Source organism: Lingula anatina, chromosome 2 (genome assembly GCF_051362555.1).
Source record: "Lingula anatina isolate TDL-2025a chromosome 2, LinAna3.0, whole genome shotgun sequence".
In the NCBI taxonomy this organism is placed as follows: domain Eukaryota; kingdom Metazoa; phylum Brachiopoda; class Lingulata; order Lingulida; family Lingulidae; genus Lingula; species Lingula anatina.
In genome coordinates this window covers 40,487,341-40,499,252 of record NC_141768.1, presented here as the reverse complement: position 1 = coordinate 40,499,252, position 11,912 = coordinate 40,487,341, and the positions used below count along the sequence as shown (strand labels likewise).

Sequence of the window (11,912 nt, the reverse complement as noted above, 5' to 3'; positions counted from 1 at the left end):
TAGTGGATCTTAAACCAACAGCAGAATGTGGCATCCACTTTCACCTGCAAATTATGGATAATTCTGAGAAATGTGTCATATGACCTTCAGTTCTCATGGTTCTCTCTCAACTGGGTAGATGTCATCATTATAAGAGAAACAAGTGTACCATTGATGGTGCATTGATTTATTGGAAATGAGAAGGAAATTTTTTCATATAGAAAAGTAAAAATAGATCATCCTTGAATTACAATCGTCAAAAAGTCAACTTTTTTCATAAACTTATTATTAATAAATACAGTGCAGAAAAGTACAAGCACAAGTTCAAATTAACTGACTGATATGGCATACTATATCACTTACTTTTTTGCAAACAATTTCATAATTGAGAAGACAGTAAATATCCTCATATTCCAGCTGTGATTCCAGTTTGCAATAAGTGGTTAAGTGCATCTAAATTTAGCAAAAAGAACATCAGTGTGCCAATGCTGCAGTCAAGGAATGTTAACTATATATCTAGCAGAAAAATACAAACTTAAACACACAAAAGGTTTCCCATTCAACTCTTGTTGTTAAGAAGAAAGTATAAAATAAAGCTTCAAAAGCTATGCAAAAATCAAGGTAAAACTGAAGACCGTATCAATTCATTACTTGAAAAGGGTGTCACAGACACAAAAGGAAAAAAGTCCCAGAAATTGTACATTTTATTTACAAACATCTATGGCAAATGGTGAACAGGAAATGTCCATAAACCTATAATTATACACAATACATAACATCCACACCGTTACAACTTACAACCACTTCTTTATACCCACTGTTTGCTATAACATGTACATGACAACTCTCCATGACTTTATCTTTGGCCATACTAGTTTCAATTAAATATCCAACTCTACAATGTACTAACACAACTAATTTTAAGACATTCACAGTGTATTTCATTTTGTAAGTTTGTACTCTACTTAGACCAGCAAAACCAATCGCACACAATGATGTATAAAAAATCAAAACTTAACTCCCTAACAATATAAAGAAAACAATTGATTAACAATCAAAGTGTGATATAATAAGTATTCCGTATATTAGTATTCATTAAATATTCAGATTAAAAACAATCTGAAGAAGGGGAACTCTTTTTGAATTAACAGATAGGTCATTCTAAACATAGTCTTTTTCATGTTTTACCTTTATTGGATAGCCAAATGGTGACCACATATATATATTCTGGTAATAATACAGAACACAACTAATGACAAAGTATTAAAAAATGTAAATATTATGATGAATAGATATTGGAAGCTATAACTCCAGTAGCCATTTTACACCAAGACAATGTACAAACAGTACATAGCAACTTGTGCAGCAGTTTTCGAACATTTTACATGGTGGGCTAATATGGTTGAAACATAAAGCTACAAAAGTAAAAATTTCTGAATAAATCAGCCCAGCCAACACATTACACAAATACTTTGCAGTAGGCAAGGCATTACACACACTGCAAGTTATTCAAATAAATCACTTTCCTATTTCAAAGAATAATAAATTAATCATAAGACACAACCATAAGATCATATTCTGATGAAGACTGCTGAAAACTGGTTATACACTTTACACAATCCATGATATCCATGCTTCATTACTATCAAAAACTACACAGCCATCTTTTTTATGATACGAACTGTCTAACATCTTGTGCCATATCTTTCCATTGCTTGGTAAGCTCTACGCCCTAAGTTTAGTATGTAGGGGGGGTGTACTGGTCGGTACCCCCTTGACTCTGGGGTGGGGGGCCACTAAAGGGGGGTTCTTGGTATGGATCATTGTCCCCTGGGTAGCTGGGGTAAGGTGAAGAGCCAACATTACTGGGGTCTCCATAGCCAGAGGAGAACATGTCAGACACACCTTGACGGTACTTCATCACGGCAAGGACAGTCAGACCAGCCTGAAATGTATAACTTCAAGATTACACCCACATATTTTCTCATCTATCAAGTACGTATTCAACTTGTAAATGCAAGTGATGTGTAGTCTCCACAAGGACATTCAAACAGGTAAATATATATATATGGTCTATATATATACTATATTGTTAACTTGCATAGAGAGTAAACCAAGAAAATAGGAGTAGAGGAAGAAAATATAAAATAAAAATTAGTGCAGTTTTAGGGCAAATTACACCAATTACCATTACAAACTTTTTTATGGTACTCATAGTATTGTTCCTCCCCTTATAGGATAGGGCAAACTCTTAGCCCCCCTCCCTTGATATCTTTGTTAAAAGCCCAATTAACTTCAAAAATAAAAATAACTTTTTCAACAGCTGTAATACAAGTAACAGATAAAGCTTATTATTTGATATAAGTTAATAATTATCTTAAGTTCTCTTTGTCTTTCATCAAGAATAAACAGGTTATCAGTTTCCTCGATTACTGACAAAACAGTCTGCTTTTGTGTCCTTGATAACAAACACCATATATATACAATACTAGTAAGCCAATAAATTAATCATTAAATCCCAAAAGTTGACCTAGTAACAAGACGTAAAACTGCCGTTTTTTAAATACTGTTAACATTTTTTCTGTTAAATAATTTTAACTCCTACAACAGAAGTGTATTCAATAAAATGAGAAGTACAGTTTATTTAATACATGTTGAAGTAGACGGGGAAAACAGCAAATAGGATAACACACTTACTCAGACACTGAGATGTGTGAAACAAAAGGATCAATACTCTTCAAAAACAATTTTAAATATATCATCAATCACTTAAACCAGTTAGGCACCAATCATTTCAAAATGTCATAGGTATAACCTAATTCATAATTTTTGTGAGTTATGATTTCTTCCATGAATGTTGTGTTTAAGCTTTCTTTATTAACAAAATCCATATATTGTTTATTATATCCGCAGCTCTATATATGAAACTCATTAAAGAATTATTGGAACTGTAAACACATGATGCACCTGTCATGACATGAATCTTTTAATATAAAATATTGAACACCATGATCTCAAAGCCTGCATCAGTGAAGTGGTGACAAATGAAAAGAAGCATTTAATATAGCTCCAATGGTGCAATACAAAATCAATGAGTTATTATGTTGCAATAGTACTGTCAAACTGCCTGTGACTGAAAGTCAACACACTGACCTCAACCCAATCAATGTGATATAGAGTGGTTGTCAATCAATATGCAAGCATTGATCTAGCTCCTTTCTTACAATTATGCCCACAAATGCTACAGCACCGAGAAATCTTCAACTCAAGTATGCACTGAAGTGTTTGTTAACTAGGATAACAAACATTCATAATTTCTTGTAACAGAGAATGTAAAGTTTGCCAGCAAATGAACTTACATAATTGAATACTGTAGTGATATTTTCATACTTATAAGGAAATTGCCACTGGGAAGCAACATTTACAACTCTGTTAAATAGCAAGCTAATATTTAATATTCTCACTTCTGTCTGGTAGGACATAAATTAATTGATATTACTTGCACTGTTAACTTAAGCCATCATCATATATTTACTTTCTGATCTGGAAGTAACCGTTGTATTGTGTGTTGTAAAATGCAGCCTTAGTATTAAGTGCTTTACAATGTCAATTAAACATGGAAGGATGAACTTTTCTAGTATTATCATTTCATCAGTAATCATCTTCCTAAGAAAATTAATGAAGGAAATAAATAAATAAACAGCATGAACCAAGATCTTTTAGTTTTAGAAAAATCTTTACAGCTACACTGAATTCACTTGAGAGCAAAAAAATCAATATACTATAAATAAATTCCATTTACTCTTATATAAAATCTATCGAATCAACTCCACTACTTGACCTAAATAAAAACAACATTTTTATTTTGATTCATTATGACATTTGACACAAGATTAGGCCAAATTTATATGACAATTTTAATTCTTTCTTTTTTTTAAGGGAGCAGAAAGCTGTCTGAGCATAATTTCCAATAATGGTTTTACAAGTCTAAATGCTGCAACAACCAATCTTTCTTATTGACCAGTCCCTTGGGACACATTAATGGAAACCTTGCATTCTTTAAGTTTTGATTGTACAGGAGTTGTCAATCAATCAGGCTTCTATGGACAAAACAGAGCATCAGTCCGTTAAAAGTAGTATTTATTACAAACTACAAGATGACATTTTATATTGCTTAGAATAGCCACTGCACTCTGAATGCTAAAACTGAATTAATCTTATGATTCAGTATCACTGGCATCTTTTTAGATACATATTGAAAGCATGTCAGTATTAGATGAATTACTTCAATTTCAACACATTTGTACCCATTAGAAATGGGACCTATATGAACATGCAATTGCACAGGTATTTTATGCATTACTAGGTATTTACAGGCACTTAATAACCTTAAACCTTCTAAATGGCTCAAATAAAGTAGTTTTTCCTACCTGTCTTCCAGCATCCCTTTTCACTTACTCAAAAATTTAGCAGACAATTTCTGTAGAGTGTTCAAACTATAGAAACATTTCAAAACTTACCCAAGTTCCTATGGAGAAGAAAGAGAATGCAATGGCTGCCTGTGGATTGCTGACATTGACTGTATCTGGATGGTTAGATTTACTCCACTGGTTGGTCAGATAACAGAAGCCAACAAACCACAGGAATGTCCAGAAGCCTGTATGTGAAAAACAGGTAAACACAATATAATGTATGATGTATTCAAACACACACCCATCAAATAAGCTGTGTTTAATTATTCTAAGATTGATATCATTCTGCTCTGACTTATTTCTAAATTATTTTTGCTAACATATGAGTTGATTTAACATGTCTTACCTGAAAATGCCATATCTGCCATGACAACCATCTTTCTCTGTTGGACACTGCTTAGGTTTTCAAACAAAGCTTCCAATATAAGGAAAACAATGCAGGCCATGAAGGCAATAACTCCTATTGCAATGCCATAGTTACAAGCATTTGGATCATTGTTGTACACACATTGCCCCTCATAGTAGCCTCCCACTGGACTTGATATACAGCCAAACACAATTATGGAGAACAGCTACAAGAGATGACAAACACACAATTATTCTAGCATATATATGTACATTGCTATCATAATCAAACTTATGAAATACATGTACATGCTTGGAGGGGGGGGGGGTCCCAAACCAAAAGTATGTTGAATTGATCAGTAAGAAGTGTCATTTTGTCTCTATTTGTAGAAGTACATACAAAATAATGTATGCACAGAAGAACAACATGTGCATATATCTTGACTTTCTTTTTCCCAAATGTGCCCCAATATGGCATGTATATATATGCAAGTATACTTGAATTCCTAATTTCATTGTGCATTGATATATGCTCACTAAATGCACAAAGAAATCAGGGCATTCAATTCAGCTCAGGACCTGTGCTATATTTTATGGGCACATTTGGGACAAAGAAAGCCAAGGCATGTAGTATCGCTATGCACTTTTTTATGTACTGTACTTCTCACAATTTGACATGAAAACAGACCAAATGTTGATTTTTATTTACCTACTCAATGCAATTCCCATTTGTTCATATGTGCACATATGTTATGAGTACAATATGCATAACTATAACATTGGGACTCATAAATGTAATTGCTTCTTATATCTATCCTTGGCTCAAGGGCAATGGGAAAGGAAGCTACTAGTATGAAACAAAAACCAAAATGAAACAAAATGTAAAAGTCAACACTAATAAATACAAAGCAAAACAACAGAATATGATGACTAACAAAATATGACGTTAATATTAATGGACAGCAATAAGTACAATGTCATCCTTTTCATTTCACAAATACAGGTGATATTGATTTTATTGAAATAAATATTCTATATAATTATATCCATTAATTGCCATTTGAAACCAAGACTATGTCATAAGTTCTGGTGAAAGTAAAGGCATAGAATCAACACCTAGTACAAAATTTTACTCCAATTATTGATCACCTCGAAATGCTAACTTTCGTTGTTCAAATTGCGCATAGATCCACCATCTAGAAATTGCAGTCTTTGCAAGACCACGCAAACCAGGGCCATGACTTCTGCAATTATTTAACATGGAGATTGCAAAAAGTATAAATATATCTCAATTTCATGCAGCTCAGACACACTTACCAAACTAAATAGTCTAAGAATCACACTTGGTTTCTTGATAAAAGCTATGGCATCAAACGAGCCACCAGCCATCCCTGCTCCATAAGCTTGGCCTTCCATCTTGAAACTTCTAAATTTAGCTCTCACAAAGATATCATGTGCTGGTGACGTCAAAAGTTAGGTTGGTGTAAAATATGACATTTATTTGAATGATCATTCATAAAATTTCTGCCATAAATATCACACAACAATGTAAAATATTTCCCATTCATTTTATTCAAACTGATAATTCTTACTTTTTTCACACTTTCATTTATCACAGATAACACAATCATTTGATGACGTGTGCGGAAATATTGCACCACTAGCCACCAACATCCGGGTATTTATATCTCGGCGCCATGCTCTATGTTACATATCCACTAGCTAGCAGACGGTTTTACTTCGCAGTACACAGAAAGATTAATATTTAATTGATTAGAAAACGGCATTCAGGATCATGTCTTCAAAGATCACGGATAATACCCAGGACGTTTGTCCTCTCTGTAACGAAGAGATCAAGTATTTTGCGATTGGAAAATGTAATCATCCTGTGTGTTTCAAATGTGCTACCCGAATGAGGGTCTTGTGCCAGCAGAACTATTGTGCTATTTGTCGAGCTGAATTACAAAAGGTTTGTTTATTTCTCCCTCTCAGAACTCAGTCAGGAGTTTTTTCAGTTATAACACATTTGTTTACAATTTCGAGATAATTATACTTCTGAAGGTGTTTCTGAAGTACTTGTCTGGAGGTTTGGGATAATCAACCTCTGGAACGCCCATTTTCAGTTTAACAATAATATATACATATATGTATATGTGTTAGTTCATTACTGTGCTAGAGTGTCAAAAGATAGGTGCAGTTTAAATTGAAATGGCCCCACCCTTGCCTGTTATTAAAAGTCTTCTGGAAATGAAGGTCATAGATGATAGAGCAGACATGCTGAAACTATCAGTCCGATCGGTCATGACCGAGAAAATTTGTCTGGACCGGTAAAAAAGGACCGACAAGAGTTTAAAGAGCCGCAATTTTGAATTTACAGTCAACAATCGACATACTTCACTAATAAAATTATATAAAACCCAAAGTGTTTTTTTCTCTTCCATTTCAAACCTATCACATTCACAAACAAAGTAAGCTACATTTTGTACCCTAATCGTACTGGTAGTATCTGTCTCAAACAAATAGGGTGATTTTTGGTCCGGCAAATTTTTCATTACTGCCTGTCCAAATGTCCGACTAATCTGAAAAGTTTTCAGCATGTCTGTAGAGGCATTGATTTGCATTGTAGACTGGGTTCCCACACTTAGATCGATCTAACAGGATCCACCCGTCTCCGAAGGGTTTCTTGCTAAATTGCTTTCATCTTTAGCGGCTTAGATGTCTGGCAGCCTATTGAAAATGATAATTACTTACCCCCTAGAAGCTTCAGTAGGCGTGACAGATATGTAAGTCACTTAAATTTATTTCAATTTAGTGAGAATCCTCTCCGAGATAGATCGATCCACAGTTAGTATGAAAGGGTCTGGGAATGGTCCCTTAGCTCATTAATTTAGGTTACCTGTGAATTTTAGTTTTCCTCAATGTCCACATCATATTGGCATGCTGTAGTTTGCATGGCAAGGTCTTATTTATTATTTAAGAATGTGATGATCATGATTATATATATATATATATATATAATTTTTTTTTTGTATTTGTAGATGATCTACTCTTCGAAGCCACGTTATGATAGCTTTATCTTAGATCAGCTGACTGCTGCCAGAAAATACAATATTTACTTTGAAACCAGGGCTATTCAAAATACTTTCTATGAAATACAAGAACACAAATGTCCAATATGTAAAGACAGAAAACCTGACAGAACATTTCAGCAAATGAGAGATCATATGAGGAGAGAACATGGAAGGCAGTATTGTGATTTATGTGTCAATCATCTAACGGTAAGAGACTGAAGTGACTTGCATCAGAAATACGAGTTTTTATGATTAACTTTGTGAAAATTATTTACCTATTGCATTTTACCAACTAATTACTTTTGGAAATGAAATATTATCTAGCCAAACTACAAGTGTTACATTTCTTTGTTCATGAATACGTTTAATTATTTTTAGATATTTTCATCAGAGAGGAAACACTATGACAGAAAAGATCTGGCTACTCACCGCAGACTTGGGGATGTTGATGACAAGTCATACAAAGGCCACCCAAACTGTGAATTCTGTGATGTGCGTTACTTTGATAATGATGAACTACTGAAACATCTTAGGAAAGATCACTATTTCTGTCATTTTTGTGATACAGATGGACTACAAGACTATTTTGAGTAAGTCCAAAAATAAATAATATCATATAAGATGAGTGTAATAGTAGGTACATTTAACTTTGAGCTGTGATTGCACAAAAAAGGTTTATGCCGTCATTAAAATGATGAAATGGTCTTTAACATTGAATTTCATATCTAGTTAGCTCTCTTTTGTTGGGGAGCATACTGTTTGTGGATAACAATTATGTTTTGATATTTTTACAGAAACTACAAGGATCTTCAAGATCACTTTAGGGGACAGCACTATCTTTGTGAAGAGGATGAATGCAGGGGCGTTCAATTCACCAATGCATTTAGAAGTGACATAGATCTGAGAGCCCATAAGGCCACTGAGCACACGAAAGCAATGAAAAAAGCTCAGGCTAGGCAAGCTAGAACCTTGGACATAGAATTCAATTATGCACCAAGAGAAAGTCACAGAGGCAGAGGAAGAGGTAAAAGTGAAATGCAGTAATTTGAAAAGATTGAAAGATATTATAATTTTGAAGATAAGCTGTAGCTTAAAGTCTTGTCTCTTAGCATTTTGGTCCCTGTTGTTGTTCGTGTTTCGTGCTATTGTAAAACATGGTGGTAAATAGCAATATTATGTGTGTACTTTATTCAGATAAAACTAAATGAAATTACCATTTGCTGTGTATTACACAAAGTACATAATGATATTTTAGGTGTTATAAGCAGAGAAGACTACCAAGAAGTCATAAATAATGCAGAAAAGCAATTAAGACAGGCACAGAATAGGGGACATGGGAAAGGGAGGTAAGCTAGAAATTTATCTGTGAGAATGTGCTCTTAGACTCTGTAGATTTCCTGCCTTGTTGCTAAAAAGGTAAATCCCACCTGCGCATTCTCCCAAGTTTTCATACTCATATGTTGTCACATAGTAGCTACATCTTGGATGATTTCCAATGGATTGTGCTGGTCTTGCCATAAATAACATGATACATGTTAAAATAAATAACTAACATGAACGTGTCCACTTGTTTAGTATTCAAATTGTAAAATTGGGACTGGAAAAACACTTGTCTGTATAGGATTTCATCTCCAAATTGAAAATGCTATTCTTCTTAAATATTAAAAAACAAAGGGATGCAGTCACCAAATTATTGTATTTTTTAAAGCAAGCATAATAAAATGTCTGTTTTCATTGTGTTGACAGGATGGATACTGAACTGGAAGCAGGTATACAAGCATCCATGGCAGACATGGAAAAGAAGGCAAAGTCGGGCAAAAGTAAGAGAGATTCTGAAGAAGCTGGAACACAGTTTAAGCGTACTTCAGCTGACTTCCCATCCTTGAGAGATGAAGACACTGCGACTAATAGTGAGACAGACTCCCAAGCACCTGTTCAGTCAAAAACTAGTTCAATGGCACAGAGGTTTGCAATGGCTAATAACTTCTCAGTTGCTGAAGGTGGATTGACTCAAGAGGAATTTCCATCTCTTGGAGGCAGCAGTAAGAGCAATAGTACTATAAGGAAAGTACCTGTTAAAAATCAACAGGCTTGGATTAATACAAAGGCATCTTTAGAAGAAGATTTTCCTGCTTTAGGTCCAGGAGATGGGGCACCGTCTATCACAAAACAAATGTCCAAGGTGAAACAGAGACCTAGTAATGCACCCGCTGTGATAGGAAATATTGCTTTGAAGAACACTCAGTTAAAAGGTAGTCTGCCTCGTCCTTCAAGTTTAAAAGAAATATCCTCATTGGTAGCCGAGGAAGATTTTCCTTCACTGGGCAAATCTGACCCCCAGTTAGTACTCAATACTAAGTGGGTGAAACCAGTAAAAGAAGCAGAGAAAGAAGATGAGGTTCCTTTCATGAAAGTATCCACCAAAAAGAAGAAAAAGAAAAATAAAGCTACAGGCACAGATTGTCAGAAAACATCTGAGGAACAGAAAAGTCACGGAAAAACTGAATATACTGAGAGTTCTAGTTCTAGTTTAGAAAACAAGGAGCCTCTGGAAAAGAAAAAGAAGTCTTCCAAAAAAGAAAATAAAAAGGAAGAAAATGATGCTGCAAAAGAAGAATCTGGCTTTGATCTATACAACTTGCCCTTCAAAAAGCATTCACCACCACCACCAGAGGAAAAGCCACTTATAGTATACAAGTCTGTTTCAAAGAATCCACCACAACCACAGATTCAACAAAATTTAGATGCTGACTTTCCTAGTTTATTGAGCACTGTCCAACAGCCAAGTAAACCACCACCTGGGTTTAGTAAGGGCGATAGCTGTGCCACTAACTTCAGCAGGCCTCCCCCAGGATTTAATAAAACAGTTGCCAATCCCCCACCTGGCTTCACAAGCCCACAAGTACCCAAACCACCACCTGGCTTCTCAAACCCACTGAACAGTGTGGAAAATATTTCAACACAAGATAAGGTGACATCGTCTTACATACAGCCTGCCGATTTCAAGCAAAGAAATCAGAAGTTGATGAAATTAATTTTAGACGGCCTGCAGGACGAAGTTAAGTTTGGGAAGTTTAAAGGGTGGTCTGGTGAATTTAGGAAAGGTTTACTGCAAGCAGGAGAATACTACAGACATTGCCAAGATCTGTTTGGGGAGAAACAATTTGACACAATTTTCCCAGAACTAGTCACTTTACTGCCAGACGTATCTAAACAGAATGAGCTACTAGAAGTCTACAATACTGCAGTTGATAAGAAAAAGAATGATGTGCTTCAGATTCGTGCCAAGAAAAAAGGGTGGACCTCCGGGAATGCGGTGCTTTTTACTCCTTGCCATATTTGCAATCAGGTTCTCTTAAAGGAAGACTCTGAAATGCATTTGGCAGCTCACGGTTTAGATACAGACTTTCCATCTTTAGGTGGGATAGCAGCTTCTTTGTCTAGTGCAAAAAAGTGATTATCTGCTAGTAAACATGGTTTCTAACTGACATAATATTACTTTTATTTACATGGTGTGATAGTATTGTACTTAAAATCAAGTTCCTGGAAGGTAATTATTCAAATAATGAACTTTACAATTGAATCAGATTCTAATGTCATCAGTTTTTACTTTGATTTAAAATATGTTAGATTTATTCTTTTTGTTTTGCTCATCTCTGAAGTAGTATGAACGTAAATTTACATAAATATAACGTCTTTTATGATTATGATTAAGCAAAGTCATTATTACTTACTGGGTATGTGGCATTTGCTTTCATATTTACAGGACTTCTGATTTTATAAGGGTGAACTTTTGGTTTACTCTCCAGCAGTTGTATTGATTACACCCGTTACTTACAGAACTACTAGAAAAGCAGTGAATTATTTATTTATCAGCAGTGATCTTGTATACTGCAATTAAGGATATCATTACAATAAAGGTTGGTGTTACAACTTTCGTTTTTTTTTTCTTTGTGTGAAGAAAATATGCTTAATTGGATTTTACTGCCTTTCTAATAGTTTTTGATAATTTGGGGGGGGGGGGGGGTTAAACTATGTACTAGTT

The 11,912-nt window shown here is 34.7% G+C and overlaps 2 protein-coding genes across 2 annotated transcripts; one reads left to right on the top strand and one right to left on the bottom strand.

Annotated features, from left to right (window-relative positions):
• Positions 1 to 150: 150 nt before the first annotated feature.
• On the bottom strand, positions 151 to 6,319 carry LOC112041224 (synaptogyrin-1). Its single transcript, XM_013562077.2, has 4 exons — positions 6,114 to 6,319; positions 4,798 to 5,023; positions 4,500 to 4,636; positions 151 to 1,924 (listed from the first exon to the last, which is right to left on the bottom strand). Exons 1-4 carry the CDS (start codon positions 6,210 to 6,212, stop codon positions 1,718 to 1,720), a joined length of 669 nt encoding a protein of 222 aa, XP_013417531.2. The 5' UTR covers positions 6,213 to 6,319; the 3' UTR covers positions 151 to 1,717.
• Positions 6,320 to 6,453: 134 nt separating this feature from the next.
• LOC106178759 (E3 ubiquitin-protein ligase ZNF598) lies at positions 6,454 to 11,800 on the top strand. Its single transcript, XM_087005667.1, has 6 exons — positions 6,454 to 6,765; positions 7,835 to 8,074; positions 8,246 to 8,457; positions 8,662 to 8,891; positions 9,123 to 9,213; positions 9,614 to 11,800. Exons 1-6 carry the CDS (start codon positions 6,592 to 6,594, stop codon positions 11,322 to 11,324), a joined length of 2,658 nt encoding a protein of 885 aa, XP_086861793.1. The 5' UTR covers positions 6,454 to 6,591; the 3' UTR covers positions 11,325 to 11,800.
• The last annotated feature ends 112 nt before the right edge of the window (positions 11,801 to 11,912 follow it).

Bases quoted from the DNA above. Each gene is read 5' to 3' on its own strand.
- LOC112041224 (XM_013562077.2), bottom strand. From the start codon at position 6,212: ATGGAAGGCCAAGCTTATGGAGCAGGGATGGCTGGTGGCTCGTTTGAT. The intron at 4,637-4,797 runs GTAAGACATGTT...TTTCACATACAG, and splicing joins GGCAGATATGGCATTTTCAG to GCTTCTGGACATTCCTGTGG. The intron at 1,925-4,499 runs GTAAGTTTTGAA...TATACATTTCAG, and splicing joins TCTTCTCCATAGGAACTTGG to GCTGGTCTGACTGTCCTTGC.
- LOC106178759 (XM_087005667.1), top strand. From the start codon at position 6,592: ATGTCTTCAAAGATCACGGATAATACCCAGGACGTTTGTCCTCTCTGT. The intron at 6,766-7,834 runs GTTTGTTTATTT...TTGTATTTGTAG, and splicing joins GTCGAGCTGAATTACAAAAG to ATGATCTACTCTTCGAAGCC. The intron at 8,458-8,661 runs GTAAGTCCAAAA...ATATTTTTACAG, and splicing joins GGACTACAAGACTATTTTGA to AAACTACAAGGATCTTCAAG.